The sequence below is a fragment of the Symsagittifera roscoffensis genome, chromosome 5 (assembly GCF_963678635.1).
Source record: "Symsagittifera roscoffensis chromosome 5, txSymRosc1.1, whole genome shotgun sequence".
Classification (NCBI taxonomy): domain Eukaryota; kingdom Metazoa; phylum Xenacoelomorpha; order Acoela; family Convolutidae; genus Symsagittifera; species Symsagittifera roscoffensis.
In genome coordinates, this window is record NC_087066.1 from 49,695,106 (window position 1) to 49,713,528 (window position 18,423).

General features: G+C 37.7%; 1 protein-coding gene across 1 annotated transcript; it reads left to right on the forward strand.

Annotated features, from left to right (window-relative positions):
* Positions 1-267: 267 nt before the first annotated feature.
* LOC134846204 (serine/threonine-protein kinase prk-2-like) lies at positions 268-3,762 on the forward strand. Its single transcript, XM_063863460.1, has 4 exons — positions 268-546; positions 802-968; positions 1,103-1,649; positions 1,727-3,762. The coding sequence occupies exons 1-4, from the start codon at positions 525-527 to the stop codon at positions 2,653-2,655; spliced, it is 1,665 nt and encodes a 554-aa protein (XP_063719530.1). The 5' UTR covers positions 268-524; the 3' UTR covers positions 2,656-3,762.
* Positions 3,763-18,423: the final 14,661 nt, after the last annotated feature.

Genomic DNA, 18,423 nt, shown 5'->3' on the forward strand with positions numbered 1-18,423 from the left:
TCGTCAGCGCGCCATCACGTGCTTAAGCTCAATTCTTATTGGCTAATTTTATTCAAAAATTTAACTCTTTGTTCCGTTCTCCAAGTAGTCGCAAAGAAAACTGAAGCTGAATCAACGTTAAATGCCTAATTTTGAAAATTCTTTTACGCAGCAAATTACCTAAATTTTGAAAATTGAGAGCAATTAGGTTAATTGGAAAAAAAATGGTATTCGTTGGTTCATATCGCGAATTTGTGACGAATTGCAACAATTAGACAACATTAACAAATCGAAATCGCGGCGGCTCATTTTAATAGTAACACAAAACGAGACGCATAATTTAAAGTAAAACGCGCATTTTGCTTACTCGATTTTCAGTTTGAATTTTACTCTAAGTGCTCTAAAATCAAAAATTTGATTTCATTGACAGAAAACAATATCCTCAAAAGTTACCCTTACTGGCACAAAAAAAAACATATTCCAGTTTTTTGCTATCTCTGATTGTTACGAAAGAGTACATTCCAGCAATTGAGAGAATCCTAAGAATGAGTCCCCGAACGCAGACAGGTATGTCAGAAGAAATTACGGTTTTCGTGAAAGTTTTTCCATTTTTTGTTTAAGTAGATCAAAATAAAAAATAGGTTTGCGGATCAAGGTTATTAGTTTATTTTGGCCTTATTTTGCCCATCCACGTTTGCGCTATTTCTGGAGTCGCATTTTTATCTTGCCAATTTCTGAAACGTCTTTTTCGCATATCTCGAACAAATTTTGTCTCCTTCTCTTGGACGTCATTTGAGAAAAGTTTGCTCGGTGATGTTTTAGGAGGAAGTAGCATGGGAAACTGGCAGCAAGTGTACAGCAGATACGACTGCGGAGAAGAGATCGGATCAGGTGGATTCGGTCGCGTGTATTCTGGAACCAGAATCCATGACAACCTTCCTGTTGCCATCAAAGACATCGCCAGGAACAAAGTTACATCATGGGCTAAGGTGAGCACAGGAATTTATTGTTATTTCAATGAAAGGAAACTAAAAAAATGATTCTGGCTTATACACAAGCTTGTAATCTATATATATATATTTAAAGAATCTCTACAAAACTTATCCTGAACTTTCTATTACAGCTGAATGGAAAAACTGTGCCATTCGAAATAAAACTTCTAGCGGAAGCCAGTCAACTCGAGGAAGGCATCATTCAAATGTACGAATGGTTTGAGACTGCGAACAGTTTCGTCATCGTCATGGAGCGTCCCGCCACATGTCAAGATCTATTCGATCATATCGAAGTTTTTCACACCCTTGAAGAAGAGAAAGCGAGAGACTTTTTCTTCCAAGTACTTGCAGTTTGCGATCGACTAATGCAGATCGGAATTGTTCACCGAGACATAAAAGACGAAAATCTTCTGGTGAATTTGGAAACCAACCAGCTGAAACTGATTGACTTTGGAGCAGGAGCCTATTTTGATGCCAAGAAATTCTACGAAGACTACCAAGGAACTCGAGTTTATTCTCCGCCCGAGTGGATACGACTAAGATGTTATAGAGCAGTTCCGGCACTTGTGTGGTCTCTTGGAATTCTTCTCTACGACATGGTCATGGGTGACATACCATTCCACTCTGACACAGACATCTGTGAAGCATCACTCTACTTCTCAGACGGAATTTCCGACTGTAAGTACTTTTTGTTATTCAAATGAATGTACAGTTGGTTAAATGGAATGCGTTTATATGATGCTCTTTATTTCTAGCTTGCCAAGACCTAATCAGAAGAATGCTCTCCCTCAAACCAGACAAAAGGCCAACCATCGATGAATTGTATACACATCCCTGGCTGAGATCTTGTCGAAGAAGCAGCCAAATTTTCAAGCCGACAACTTCGTCGCCTCGCTGTGACGAGAACAACGACTCAGGACTGGGTCTGTCGAAATCAATGATGAACGGGTCAGTAGACCAATTTCCAGTGAATGCTACCTCTAAATGCAGCAGCGCCAACAGTAGTACGGCTACAGTGGCAACAAAAACAACAACTCCCACCTCAACTTGCAGCACAGACAGTGCTCTGGACACCCACATTACCTCTTTATCATCATCTCTCGAGAACTCCTCGATGCAATCACCTTCCACCTGCAGTTCGATGGAGAAGTCCAAGTCCCTCTCCAGCTCGACCACAGACTACACGTCGGATTACGGCAGCTTGCCATACCACAGTTCCTCCTCCGGTGAAAAGCAGGAGAATGAAGCGAAATCGGCAAAGACTGTCGGGGTCACGACCTCAGAAGCAGCAGCAGCATCAGGGAAAACTAACAACTCAAACTCATCCAGCGACAATTGCCAACAACAGAAAACCTCATCGTCATCGACATTAATGTCTCACCAGTGTCCGCCCATAAAACAGCAGCTGAAATCGAACCACCTGCAAACGTCCTACGGCTCCAATCAGTTTGCCAATACCGCCGCCGCCGCAATCAACTCATTTCACTCACTGTCATCATCATCAGCATTTTCCTCCTGTTCGCCCCTAACGCTCTCGTTACACCAGTCGCCCCCAAGCTCCACTTCGCAATCGAATGGGCCTTCAACGTCGACCATGCTAGCGAGTAGCAACTCAGGGGGAATCTTTTCTTGTCATTCCAAAGTGTCCAAATTCGCCTCCTCAACTCTCTCTCCTTTTAGTTAGCGACATGCAGCTTATTTCGACCCAAGTTACTGACAGCGCCAAGATTCGTCAGTGCAGCAGATTTAGTTTTTGTTCGATTTGTTTTAATCTGATTAGCCTTGGCGCCCTTTTTTGTGCTTTACTTCATTCTCCTATTTTAGACAACAACTTAGCGCGTGTTGATGAACTTGTTTATCTCATTTTCCTTGTTATTCCTTTTCCCACTCTGTACATTGTTTGGAGCTTTTAAGGTTCGACTGAAGACTGCAGCTACCTGAGAAACTGTTCTAGTTATGTTATTGCCACCACTATTACCAGCAAACGATCAAGTTATCTCATCAAGTCAGCAGCAGAATCAGTCGAACTAGCAGGCCTCGAACTACAGAAATACAAACCAACTAATGTCGTCCTCGTCGTGTGCTGTGATTTTTGTATCCGCCAGAAATGCACGTATTTTCAGTTCTTTTTTCCATCGTGCGTTGGTGCATTTCGAATTTATTGTAACTGGAAAGAGAAGAATTCGAGAACTATCTTATAATGAACGACTGGAAGCCGAAGGAAAGAATGTGAAGCTATCGCAGAGCAATAGATTCTGCATGTGGCTTCACTTTGTCCTCTCTAGTTTCTACGTTTGCCAGCAGCAGTTAGTTGGTTTAGTTGTCTTCTCTTCGTCTTCGTGTCTGTCCTCGAAGTGCCTTCTTGCCAAATCATCTCCATCTCCAGAACATCAATAGTTTGTTAGCCAATCCGGACGTCAAAAGTGAAATGATGTGAACTGAAGAACGCCACACGTGCAGAACAGAATAGTAGCAGTTTTTTCAGCCAGCTCCTGAACCAGCGCCCCACTCCAAGACAGCCTAGCCCAAGTAGGCTGGCAAGAAAAGGAAAGGGAAGATGGAAGGAGAAAGGGTCAGCTGGAAAGTATGACAGCTGAAAAAGACTGTTGAAGTATGCTAGAAGATCAATTTCACTTCGAAATACTCAATTGTGCAATTCTGAGTTTAGTTAATACGATATCTTACCTACCAGTACCATCTACCTACATGTACTTTACACTTACTATACTATACATGATACTACTCGTTGTACTGTAATCACAATTGTTAATTATGAATTTTAATTTTTCTACTTTTTTCAATCATCACAAGCAGCAGCATTTGAGGCTTTTGTAGTTCAAATCAAATAATCGCTTGCTTTCGATCGGTGTGTAGACAAATTTAGAAACTTTGATTTCTCTTGGCAATCTGAGAGATAGCCATGATGAAAGTAATGACTAATTTATGACTGCGGTGATATGGTGCAGCGTACAATGGTTGTGCAAGCATCAGAACTTGGCAAACAGTGGTTGCGCATCGTACTTATATCCTTAACTAACTTGATAGTCAGTGACGTGTATCGGATTTGAAAAGACTCCAACTGAGTTAATGTGGCAGTGAGAGCCAGCGGCGTGCCGCAGATGCTCTCTTTATAGCAAAAAATGGCTAAATAAATATCCATTTTTGAGGACCCAAGGGGGTCAAATCACTGAAAGAGAAATGCGCTGAAGCTTTGAAGTTCAAAGACACAGAAACAGATTTCTGATTAGATTTTGGTGACCTTTAATTTTTTTTTCAATTATTGATTTTGCTGGAGTAACACATGGCTGGCAAACAAAGTTAGAGGATACATTTTTCATTAACAGCCAAAAACGTAATTCCAACCGCCAAAAAGCGCGCTCGATATAAAAAAAAACAATTCAAATCATTCATTTTTACAACATGTAGTCATAACATAATCTCACGTGACTATAATCGTCATTTAATCGGTTTTGAAGGAGCCAATCAAAAACTGAAGTACCTAAGCTTTATTGTCTATATTTGGATTGAAACGAAGATGAAGGAATTAGAAAGACAAGCTTGCCGTCATAAAAATAGCGCTTTGCTATTTCCTTCCAAATTAGACTAGGAGATCTTGCAGAAAATACTTGAATTCTAAAGGGTGTAATAACAATCTGACCTTCAAAAATTATTTAGCAAAAACTAGCATAGTTAATTTAATATATCAAACCAAAGCTCAGGCTGAAACTTGTTTCTAACTTTTGAATTTACTTTTTCTTCTGCATCACAACAGTAATTGTTTTGAACTTGGACTAGATGTGATTCTTTTTGAAGCTACGAAATCATTTTGGGATGCCACTATTTTGGGCGAAGAAGCTTGACATTTACTGCAAAAATTAGCAACTGGCATTTTGAATGGAAGCTAACGAAGCTTGTCGTACCCCAATGGCCCTTAGAACACCAGTGCTTCGTTTCTTCGCTAAATTGTTTTTTTTTTCAGTTTTTTGATGAGAAAATCCAAACCAATTTATTACTTTTCACTGCTTCAGAGAAAGCAAATAAGCAGTTATCCATTTTGAACTAGTTTAGTGACATAAGAGAGGTTTTTTTACTTTTTACTCTATTGGCATGACATTAAACTCTCTTTGTTCAATAGACATAAGTTCATTTTTAAAAAACAACTGTTTTCTAATTTAAATAACTAATTGTAGCGCAGCAGGATTCCCCAAAACTCGCGTATACAAGCTTTCTGGGCAAATTGGCGGTAGAGGTCTTAACAGACCATTTTTCTTTTCATTCTTGTCTTTTTTACTCCGGGAAAATTTCCGGGACAATTTTTTAATCTGGCATCCGAATCATCAATCACTCTTCACTTGTGATAATAACTCACACCTCTTTTGCATTTGAACAAACGAAATAAAATGTTCAACGTGAACAAACTTGTGTTTGCTAAGAGGGGAAATTGGGAATGAGCGTCAGTTGCTTCCGGTGAGTGCATCTGTTCATCGCCGCCCCCTTCCCAGAAAAAGTGGAGAAGTCAACAACAATCGCCTAATCAATCACGCCCACCTATAACTGAAGTTCATCGCCCGCGCGTGAACTGGTATCCGTGGCCATTCTATTTCTACTTTCTATTCTCCACCCGTACAGGGCTGCTGAAAACAAAAAAATCTTTGTTTTTTCAAAGTAACAAGCAAATAGTTAAAATGAGAGTAACTTGACTCCAAGTAATATTTACCCTTCTTTCCCTCTCTCACGCTCTCCCTTTTAGGTGAAATATTTAGTTGTAATTCGACTTTAAAGGCGGGTTTCTGGTGATATATTGGACTTCTTTTTATCTAATCTCACTTCATTGGGGATATGTCTATTCCGCAGTTCAGCTGGAAAAATCGGCCTGTTTTCTTTATTTATTCGAAAAAATAGCCACCAAGAATTATTACAAGTTGAGCCCACACCAATTTGTTCACGTTGCCGCTAATCTCCTCAATCGAAGTGGCGCATAGTTGCCCTCAGTCAATGCGAAACACCTGAGAAAATGAAATAAAAAGCGGGAAAATTATAGCCTTTTGCCGCAAAAAAAAGTTTCAACAATCACAAGAAAAAAGGACCTAACATTTACCGCCGTGCAGCATAGTAGTGCCGGGTTAAGGGATTGTTTAGTGGATCCATAATAACCATTTCAATTTTATACCCATAGTTCAAGGTTTTCAGTTTAAGTAAACTGTTCAAGCTTCCATCCTTTTCACGCATCTTCCATCCACTGCTGATTAAGTCTATTTTGGTTTCGTTTTTTAGAAGCGCGTCATTAAAATGAAACATATGTCAGAGCACTTTGTTCATACTTTGCCTAAATTCTTTAATAAATAAACGCAAATACGTTTTCGCAAATTGTATTTTGAATAGCAATCATGCTTGGTCGTTTTTATATGGTGTTACAATTTTTTTGCCTTGGCTTTCATATAACTTTTTGTTAACTCTCTGCGCTAAACCTGTTGGTTGCACATAATTGTTTATATATTATATAAAGACGCCTTTTTCAGGAAACGTAAAAAACTAAAACGATTATTTAATTTTCTATTTAAAGCGTCTTTATAGCGTTATTTTCTTTGATCTGTCATTGTCAGGAAAAAATGTTCCCTTAGGAAATTTAATCAATTAGTTATCGATTAAATTTTTTAATGAGTATGACTAAAGCTAGCAATTGTTTTTAAAAAAATTAGGTTGATTGATTCGGTAAGTCAATTTGAACTGGGCACGGATGAACGTCCGATAAAGCTCAATGGTCCGTACTCAAATGAAAAGGGTAAATGTTTTGCGATCGACGGAATTGATCGTAAAAGACCTCATAGTAGGCGAGCAATTGAAATAGGAATTATTAAATTCAGTTTAGATTAAATTCAGTCATAATTTTTAATCGAATTTCAGGGGAAAAAATTCGCGACATATGTTATTTTCAGTCATTAAAAAAGAAGGAGGGGAGCTTTTTCTAAAATTGAATACGAACTTTTGGAACTCTTTTAATCGGTTAAATGTTTCACCATAATATCAGGATGAATTCCGAGTCAGCTTTATATGACCTCATCAATCAAAGGGTCCCCGTTTCGATGCTATTTTACATCAATGTTCGGCCGATTGACCTTGTCTTTTCATTCTCTTACTCATGTCGTTACGAGTCCATTGTGTATACTTCTACAACCCTAACACATTTATACCGGCGCTTTTTAGGGGGAGCACGCCGCAAAAAGACCCAATTTCTTGGTCAAAAAATTCCAAAAAATCTCAAAAAGTATGTCTGTATAAGTAAGTATATCAGTGATTAACATTTTTGGGAGAGTTAACATCTCCATCTTTATTATCATTTTAGCTATGGTTAGCTAAAAACAAACTAATCAGCTGCACACAGTCACTGATCGCTGGCCACTTTGCTAATGATTTTTTTTCTTCAAAAAAGTGGAGTTTCAAAAAGGTGCCACAAAAGCGAATGAGATGGTGGTCACGTCATCTGAAGAGGCGATTCAAAGCACGTAAGCCGGCATTTTATTAAACTCATGATATGGTCATATGCATATAGTGTAATATTATAATTTTATGTAATTTTATAATGGTGGCTAGTTGTAGTAATAGTTATGTTTAAAAACAAAGCATAATCATGAGGTTTGACTGAGACTGCAGTTGAAGGGGGGGGGGGCAAAAAAGAGCAGCTTTGTTAAACGATTGTTACCAAGTACATCTGCACTCAGCGGGACAACTGCTGCTATTGCAGATCACATGTTGTCTGTTCTAAACTCTACTAAATATATGTGACTAAAATGAATTCTCACAGCAGCCCAGTAACTTAGATGAAAATGAACAACTGAGCCACTGAGTGATAGTAGATGGTGATGGCGGTGGTGCCACGCTTTATCGCACTGAAAAACAGACTAAAACAGATTATTAATCTATGTTAGAATTAGCCTGCTTTTATTTTATTTCTTCTGCTAAATTACCATATTTAACACAGCCAAAACTTGAACAGCCCACGTGAGAAAAACAAACAAATTATCAATGGTAGAATTCAGTTTACTACGCAAGCAAAGCGGCCCCAACCGAAGCTCTACTCACAGTCACGCGCTAAATGTTAGATACGCAAACTGTCAGCTGAGCGCGGCTACATATCAGATTTGCTTAATGAGCTTTATGAGAATTGTTGATTGTCTCCGGTGAAAGGTGAATTGTTGCTAAGAAAGCACAGTTTTTGATGCAAAAACATATGCAAGTTGAAGCTTGAAGTCAGAAGTTGTTCATTATCGATTTTAACAAAAAATGAAGTGCGCGTGATTAGCTTAGAAAGTGTTCAGATAGAGCATGATCTAAATTCCGGACATTAATAGATCATAAGTAAAGCAGAGGTTCATTTAATACATGTACAAATACGCCATCAGAAGAAGCAAGCAGAAAAAGTGAAGCACAAAAACTGATTTCGAGAAAAATTCCTCTTTACTAGCTTTTCTGCTTAAGCAGGAAAGAAGGACCAACACAGGAGTTGCGAGCTGTTCAGCTTTCTGCAGGCAACCGCTGTTGTGACCGTCGTTAAGATTTGCATAAAAATTTTTTGATTGTTTTTCTGGCCGGGTAGTGTTAGTGTTGCCTCAGCCTCACGCAACAAATCCGGCCTTTCGATTCAGAGTCGAAGACTGCTTAGCACTACCGCGCCAGAAACGAAGGCCGTCCAAGGTCAAACTTCAACCTGATGCCGACCGAAGTTGATTTGATATACTCATCTAATCCAATCCAAGTAATATCCCCTAGAGTCTGATTACAACAAAGGTAAACTTCCTTAAATGGTAATATTAGAGGTTTCATTACGCACCCCACTCGCCAAACAAACAAAAGGCGTTCTTTAGGATGGCATGCAAAATAAACTAAAAGCTTACTTACTTACTATAGATAGCTAAGCTGACAAAAGGATGCTTTCAACCTACTTGTTTTGGGCTACTGGAACAAGTTTGAGCTTTTGCTGTTTTTTAATTGCTGCGCATCAAAAGCGATTACTTTATTTGTTTTCCGAACAAAGAAGTTTTTTGGACAAACTAGAGAATCCCTGATTGTCCTAATCTGATAGGCTTTGTATTTACTGAACGATGACCGCAATTACCCCGCGTCCAGAAAACTACCCCACGTTAACAATGATTACAAATAAGGAAACATATTTACTTTTTGGACTACAAAAAGCAGCTGTTGTTTGTCTGAAATGATCAAAGACCAAAACTGCTCAACAGAAAATGACCTAAATAGCGCCGATGGAAACGTTCAAAAGATAAAAAAAGTATAAGATCAAACAAGACTGCTCGTATCAGGGCGAAGCCCTGAATGTTCCGACTGCCTTTTAAGGTTTATGGAGCAGTAATAACATAAAAAAATTAAATGAAATAAAATAAAATGAATTTTTTTTTTCTAAAATTTGAAATTTTTAATGAAAATCACCCCCCCCCCCCCCCCCCACACGCCATATAAAGTACAAAAAGAGAGATTTCGTTCCTTGTAACAAATCAATTATGGCAAATAAGCTTCGTTCAACCAATTTGGAACGATTTATAAGACGGATTAAATCTCCGCTTACGCGTTAATTGTCCCAAATTGGTCAAAATGGCAATCTTTAAACCCTCATAACTTTACGGAAAGTGATCACAGGTGAAATATCTTTTCAAATTTAAGCTCAGGACTACAATACCTTTTGAATGATATATAAAAAAAACTCCGTCAAAAATGGCTAGTTAAAAAGTCGAAATTTGTCTGAAGAAAAAAAAACAAAAACCACCCCGAGCACAAATATTCCCTTACTTTTGTATCGAAAGTCGGAACAATTAAGAAGAAAAAACCGACTAGATGAATCAGAAAAAAAATGTTCAAACTGTTCATGCCCTGATTTAGGCGAGCTTCTTCGCGCCTGAGAGTTTTCGAAAGGATCTGTAAGTTTGCCCCACTTACAGAAAAGACAGGGGGTTGGGTAGAGTTTTTCTTTTTAAATTCTTGTTTGTTTTCTGCTTAAATTTTTGAATATTTCATAGATTCCGTTTCAAGTGCATAGTAAAAGAGTGACTCATCATTTCGACAGGCTTACTTCTTAATCATCAGTCAGTAGTGAGTAATACCTTCTCACGTGTACAGATAGAAATATGTCCGGAATATTTACTAAGAGTAAAACAAGAAATATTGATAATATTACGGTTGTGTGAGGTTGTCACCATTTTACTTACTATATATGCATAACTAAATATTCACTTAAGTTTAGTTTACTAGTATTACTACCGTTCACCACACTAAAGGCCAAATGTGGGGAGGGGGGAGCTCAAGTGAACAGGATGCGGCTGGCTCTTTCACTGTTTACTTCTGCTCAGGTCCAGGGTCGTGGCCGGCCAAACGCAAACAACAGTTTCGGTTAGACATACAAACCGGGGCAGTACAACAGTGCCGAAGTGCAACAGTGTCGAAATACAACAGTGCCGAAAATGAAAATGTGTTCAACAGTGCCGAAAATCATCAATTTTCGGCATTGTTGCGCCTCATCATTTTCGGCACTGTTGTACTTCGGCACCGCTGAACGCCCCCATACAAACCACGCTACAGAATTGCCACCCCTTCAAAGAAAAGCAGTAAATTAGCGCTAGATGAAATTTGCTGAATTCTGATTGTTCGAAAATTTGACTAACTTAACCTACTTAACAATAGCCCCCCCCCCCCCCCCCCATTTCTTGAAAGGGGGTAATTGTTAAGCAGATTTGGACCATGTACGCCTCAAATGTTTTTCTTCCGATATTTTAGATCCAGATTACGAAAAACAAGTTAACACAATCACTCAGGATGTTTCAAAGGAGCTTTTGACAGTTTGAAGTACAACTAATGGCCTACAAACGGGACTGTGATTTGACTTAACCCGGGTTGACGTAGGTGTCCGCGTGTCCCATTTATGTTTCGCCTGACTCGACCCAAGCTGGCTATGTTTCGACGGTGCGCTACAATTAGTAAGAAGCGACAATTAGTAAAAAGAGACAATTCTGAAAGAGCTTGCTTCGCTGCGTTTACATTCGGCAGGAGAGCAATAGTGCAAGTGAGTCAGTGATCACCGCTTCATCTGCTGTGACGAAATGTCGCTTGTCACGAATTGTCGCCTCTGTGTTTTGACTGACTCGGCTGAATGAAAAGCGCGCTCGACTGTGTTCGACTCAAGCGTGATTTGTTCCGACCGACTCCACTCAAAATGTCTATGGTTCGACTGCTCGGACTCGACTAGTCCATTAGACTTAAGCGTGCTATGTTTTGATTGAACTCGGGCAAAAAGTGTGTTCGATTAGTTATTAATCAAGCGTGCTACATTTCTACCGACTGGACCCAATGTGGCTATGTTTCGATCTCTCGATTGAATAATAATCATAATATTAATAATAATCATAATTAACTGTTGTCATATCAGAGATTATTCAACAGACATTTGTCAGTTTACATAATTCTGATATACAAGGGCATCAAAAGGCCCGATAGGCCTAGTCAGGTGATGCCTTAATTGAGCAGTACAATTTCTAAGAAGTAGCGAGGAGTTTCTAATGTAAATTACTATCAGTTGCCCAAACCCTACAAACCCTCTCTTTTAGAAAAAAAAGATCTATCATTTTTTAATTATTTGTGATGTATAAATCGCGAAAATCACGGAGAAAAGTGTTTAATTGACCATCATTAAGATTGCTGACTGTATCAGCAAAATCTTCAAAAAAATTACACCCCTTCTTTTTGGGCTTTTCCCAGTGAAATTATTCGTTGGTTTGATTTTTTAAACTTTTCTCTGTTTCAATCTCCAAGTCCAAAATTAAGCTTTTTAAGAATTCTGTTTTTAAATCCTTCCGTAAAAGCTTAACTAAAGTTTTGATTATCTCGTATATGTGCAATTCTTTCACGGAGCACATCTTGTAGGTTTCCCTTAAATGTGTTACTAACTGATTTCTCCGTTTTCTTTACAAAAACTCTCAGAAATTGGTTTTGTTTGATTTCAAGTTTTTGTAGAGATGTTTTATTGGCTGTGCCGTACACTATAATCCCATATTGCAGTATTGGCTGAATATGACTGAAATAGTTTTTAATTAGTTGTGCTGTCGTTAGCACGTCACATAAGCGGTTCAGTAAACCATAGAAAATGTTCATTTTTTTGACACGAAAAATAATATGAAACTTGAAATTTAATTTTGAGTCCATGTGAATGCCCAAATATTTAGTAAAGAGCTTCTTTTTAGCATCATTAGTCCTTTTTTATATTGTCTATTTCTGTGGTTATTTTTCTATTAAAACTTATGTTTATTGTTTTGTCTAGGTTCAGAGTAAGCTTATTGATTTTCAACCAATTTACTATTTTTGATAATTCCTCATTCTTTTGGTGTAAGTTTTGATCTTTTTGCTTCACTGCCGTATAATCAACGTATAAATACGTATTCACTGATTTTGTAATCGCTGGTAAATCATTTTTCATTAAAATCAACAGTAGTGGCCCGAGCACTGATCCCTGTAGAACTCCACAGTGAATAGTTTCAATTTCGACATTTTTGAGCCTAGTTTGCCTACTTGTGAACTGTTTTTCAAATATGATTTCAACAATGCCGGTATGGGACCTCGTAGCCCGCAGTTGTCAGCTTTTTAGAAATGTATCATATGAAACTGTATCAAACGCTTTTTTGAGATCTATGAAAAATGCATGTGTTACATTAGGGTTCAATTCCCAATCATTTCGGATGTCTTCCATGGAGTTTACCAAGCATCTATTGCAGACTATCTAGGTCTGAACCCAAATTGGTTTTTAGTCAAAACACCATGTTTATCTAAGAAATCGATAACTCGTTTATGGAGTAAATTTTCGAAAATATTTTTGATTTCATTTTCTTATATATTTTCATTATATTTTAAGTTTCAAATAATTTTTTTTATTGTGCATCAAAGTTTAGTTACTATGTTAGTTTTTTGGGAAATCATTGTTTCTCGGAATTTTGTCTCACATCAATTTTAACTTTTTTCTTGAGTATGAATATGTTTCAACACCGTGATCTACTAAGTTTTGAGACAGTGTTGGATCATGTTTCCAAATCGTGTTCGACGAGAGGACTGTTCTCGAACACGACTTTTGGATCCATGCGTTGGACCAATTCGGTCGAAATATAAATTCAACGCCTCAACCTGACTGGAAGGCCCCAACCCGCTCACCCTATGCCGAACAGTTCCTATCGAGTAAACGCCAAAGGTTAAAAAAGACCAAATCAGAAAATTGTTCACGGTCAACTCTCCTAAAATGGTTGAAGGCTCGACGGTTCATTCATTGAGTTTGCTTCTATGTCAAGTATGTCAAGTGCATGTGTCGGTGGACCGAATAAATTTGATCAAGTTTATTAGCCTTTCAGTGCGTGTTATTGATTAACCATAAAAGGCCATTTGTATGAATGGAACTGCTATTAGAAGTGAACTGTGGACTCTTGCAACATATTAGCAAACAGAGTCACGAGTCTCACTCTCAAGCTCCAGTTTGAAGTTCTCAGAGATAATCGAATCCGTGTATGGTCAAAGGATCAAACGCATGGTCAACATCCAAGTTCAACAGTCGACATTGGATGCGTGTTTGACCTCAAAGCTAATACAAATTATTTTGAACGATGAAGGTAGCTAATAGCCTAATTGCCTAATATTCAGATGCATAATGACTAACTAGAACGAATTTTTGAGGCAGAAACAGAAAAAAAAATTTCTTCATTAGTATATGTTTAATATGGCCGACCGATTAGTTGGATAAACGATCGGGAAAACCGACTTCAGATGCAGATGAACTCATAGTAGGAAAACAGTTGCAGAAATAATGATTCAATTTTTGCTCAGTTTAAATCAATTTCAGCCATAATTTTTAATCGAATTTGAGGGGGAAAACTTGGGATATATGTTATTGTCAGTCATTCAAAAGAAGGAGGGGAGCTTTTAAAAATATAATACAAACTGTTTTGAACAGTTTTAACCGCTTCATGTTCTACCATAATACCAGTATGAATTTCACTTCAGAATCATATTATATACTGGGGCGCATTCCTTTCCCTCAGGGTTCCGTCCCCCTCAGCAACCAAAGTGTCCCATTTTCGATATCCATTTTTGCCTGATCAACCGTCAGTTTTTTAAAAGCGCCAATATACATTAATTTTTGTCAAAAACCTTTGAAAGATTGTCAAAAGTGACATTTTGCGGCAGAGAAGTTAGTGTCGACATAGAGTTTAATAGTGTTTTGGGAGAACTCGACAAATCAATTTAGTCGACCTAAAATAAAAGTTCGTCAACATCTTTTGAGAAAGTTCAAGATCCGACCAGGATAGATTAAATACCGTCGGTTTTGTGTCTTGTTTGTATTTGTTTTTGGGAGGAGGGGGACTCAACATTTCCATATTGATTAGTACTTTAGAAGCGGCTTACCTGAAACGAACAAATCTGCTGCACAGAGTCGCAGATCGCTGCCTACTTGATAATGATTCTTCAAGTTTTCAAAAATGAGCTACAAGAGCAGAGGGCGGAACGAACCTGCTTATTTCATGATAAATATCTACAGTTTTCGGAGAAAAACCGAGAATCGAAAGTTATGAAAACTTGCCATAGTTAGAACCAGTGTAGGTTTAAGTGAACAGGATCACAATACAAAATCATGGTTTGTTTTAAGCAGAACAAAGGAACAAAAAAAATAAATTTCGGAAAATTTAAAAGCAACCTTCTTTCAATTCTTTTTTTTTCAAATTTTGCTGTTGTTTGAGCTGGTGGGAAAGAGTAGCAAGACTAGCTTTGAACAAACCACCGATGGTTTCATTACCAAACAATAACAAATTTTAAGTTTCTTCATTAGCCTAAATGGATTCCTTTTTCAATCTAAATTAGTCAAATAAGCAATCATTTTAAACCAGTTTTCTCTGCAGCGAGGAATGTTTCGACAAGTACCAACGGAGCCATGACTAAAAGGGCTCTGGTATACTGTTTCTTTCAACTCTATCTGAAGGTTGTTTGTAATACTTTGTTGGTCCCGAAGTTACTCCCAGTGTACATGTGAGAGGTCAGACAAGTAGAAAACAGCTTTAAAGACTCAAACTTGAAATCGTCCTCTTGGCTTTAATGCCAAAAGCTTCGAAGATGAGCGGTCATCTCAGAATTTGAGCAAAAGACTAAGGTTTGTATCAGCATGCAATTGTTTTCCAAGTTTGTGAGAAAAATTTGACCATTTGGTGAATGAATGGGAAGGAAGATCTAAGCAGAGGACACAAGTCTTTAACCACTCGTGTCCTCTGCGTAGATCTTCCTTCCCATTCATTCAGCAAATGGTCAAATTTTTCTCACAAATTTGGAAAACAGTTGCATGCTCTTACAAACCTTAGTCTACTGCTCAAATACAAGATTTAGTTTGAAAACTATCTTCAAGTATTGCACATTGGTGTGTTCAAACTTTGATTTTCAAAACAACTGATGTAAGTGCAAACGTTCACATAAATACTCTATTCATCAAAACTTATTGTAATGAAATTATTTCAAAACCCCAAACTAAAAGAACTTATGTTTCATTCAATCCACAAAATGTGTTTAATATTGCTCTGCTTTTCAACCATTGGATTCAAATTTTGAATTTCTAACAATATTGTATGAACGTGTTGTATGAACCGCGATGTATGAACGTGTTGGTTACTGAATCCAAACGGATTGATAAACGAGATCTCCAGCGTTAGCCCGACAAAACAACTGATTCATAAAACCATTTATTAGTGTCTGAGCTGCTGCTCATAACGATCACTGGCTTGACGCCTTACAAGGTCAAACGACCAAAAAGAACATTTACTCACATGGTGAGCTAAGTACGTATATATACGTATATATTATTGCTCCGTCTTTCGAAGAAAGTTAGGAATATATATGCTAGGGGTGGAATTTTTTATTCAGATCACTTTTACAAATCTCTGGTTCCTCGGAGAGTTTTTTAAAATTCTATATATGATTCAAACTGCAACACTTAATTTTTGATATTATCAGCCTCAAAACTCATAACTTTTGCTAAATTTCAAATTACCAAAATTATCCGAGACCAAATAAAGGGCAGTCGGAACATTCAGGGCTTTGCTGTGATACGAGCGGTCTTGTTTCAAAATATATTTCATTAGAGCTCAAGTCAGTGCTATATTCGAAGTGTTATAAAAAAGATCTGTTTTGATTTTTTCTCCATTTTTTTCAGCAAAAAAATGCATTACGTACTTTCTTTGAAGAACAAAAACCTTAACTTTTTTCAGTGATAAATCTATAATTTAAAATCAAATATCTTAACAACCATGGTAAGATAGCGCAATGTTTGTAAGCTACCAAATCTAGACTACCCTGATACCAAAAATGGTCACGCATGTTCAGTGACAACATTGGCGCATTTACTAGAGCTGAAATGTTTTATAATGAGCAGTGTTTTAAAACAATTACTTCATGCAAAAATACAACAACTCATGCGGAAATTAGTTTGTGAATTGTTTTGAAGCGGAAATTAGGCTACCAAGCATGCAACGAAAAACTTCATGTTCTTCACGGACGAATAAAACTATATAATGATTGAGTGCGATAAATTATATTTAATTCTAAAATAATTCTTCTGCCCCTCACTCTTTGGATCATCTCTTAGAAAAAAAAGTACCTCGGATCAACGAACACATTTTTTTGTTCCGACTTTCGAAAAAAGAGGCGAAATATTTGTGCTCTGGGTGTTTTGTTTACTCCAGACAAATTTCGATGTTTTTTAAATTTTTTTCATATTATTTAAGATGGTCGGGCTCAAATGTAAAAAACAATAACCAGAGATTGATTTTCGTAAAATTATGGGGGTTCAAAAAATGGTGTCCCACTCTTTAACCCTACGATATTTAACCCCCTATGTTTACACCCCCTATATTATAACCCCGTAACATGATAACACCACAACAATTTAACCCCCTTTTAATGACGATAATTTGTTTCAAATTAAGTCTTTTTTATAAGTACAAGAGTAGTCCAATTAAGTTTACTAATTGAGGCCTGAAAAGCTAGTCTTAACTCACTTGATGCCTCTAGCATCTCAAAATAATTGCATTTCGATTAGTGAGAGAAATAATCCCTCACTTACGCGTTTAAAACAGAGATAACCTACATGGTGCTAATTGAAGGCAACAAAAGACATTTGTGAGTTTTACAAAAAAATCATACTGCCTATTTCTTTAACCATTGTTATACTACTCTATCAGATAAGATATAATGTTTGAGGCGTCATTCCATTTCACTTTATCTTCGAAAGAAAAACAAATGCTAGTGGTATCAGGCCACGAGTATTACCTTAAGCGCAAAAACAAGACAACAACAAATTAAAACTGCTCGAAGTACCAAACCCATAAATGCCGCGCAACAGCAATTACGGATGGAGAAAACTTTATTGAAACGAGGGGTCAACATAATCACGAAATTTCCACGGGCAAACCTGATGCTCGACTAGTTTTGAAAAACATCAAGGATTTAAGCGATAGTAACACCCCAACTGTCGCAGTCGCAACCGCCATTCAGCCCATTACAGACGACATTGCCACTCAACTAGCCCTAACATCCAAAGAAAATTTGGTTCGCACTGCACAACGAGCGCGCAAGCAACGAGAAGAAGTCTTACCAGTCTCCCCAGCAAACAGGAGTTTCAAAATACCCGAACTGTTTAAAAATTTTACAAGATTTGACAGTGGGCAAAATAATCACGAGAGAATTATTTTATTCGGCGAACCTGAAATGCTACGTGTGCTTGAAACATCCAACTTTTGGTTGGCTGATGGAACTTTCAAAGTCACCCCGAAAATGTTTTATCAACTTTACTCCATATACGTTAGTCTTTCAGGAATAGCCCCCGCTTGCATATATGCGTTCCTGCCAAATAAAACGGAAAAAACTTACCACCGTTTCTTAGAAGCCCTAAAAATACTAGCCCCTGATAGAAGACCTGAAAAAATTTTACTGGATTATGAGCAGGCCGCTATTCAAGCGATTCATAAAAATTTTCCCGAGTCCAAGCTCTCGGGATGTTTCTTCAATCTTTCACAAAGTTTTATGAGAATAATCGTGGAGCTCGGATTGAAAAAGGATAACGAAACAAACCACGAGTTCGCTTCAGCTTTCAAAATGTTACCCGCACTGGCTTTTGAAAAAGAAGAAATAGGAAATTCATACGATAAAATTGTGGAGGAAATTCAAATAGTTTGCGATCGCACCATAAAAGAGGCGGAAAAATTTGCGAAAGTCGACGAGATTTGCCTTTATTTTGGATCTAACTACATAAAAAGTCTCGTTCCGAATCGGGAAGCCCTATTCCCCCCTTCATTATGGAATCAGAGGGATGCGGCATCATCGGGTTTGGCCAGAACAACAAACGCTGTAGAGGGCTGGCATTATGGCATACAGCTAT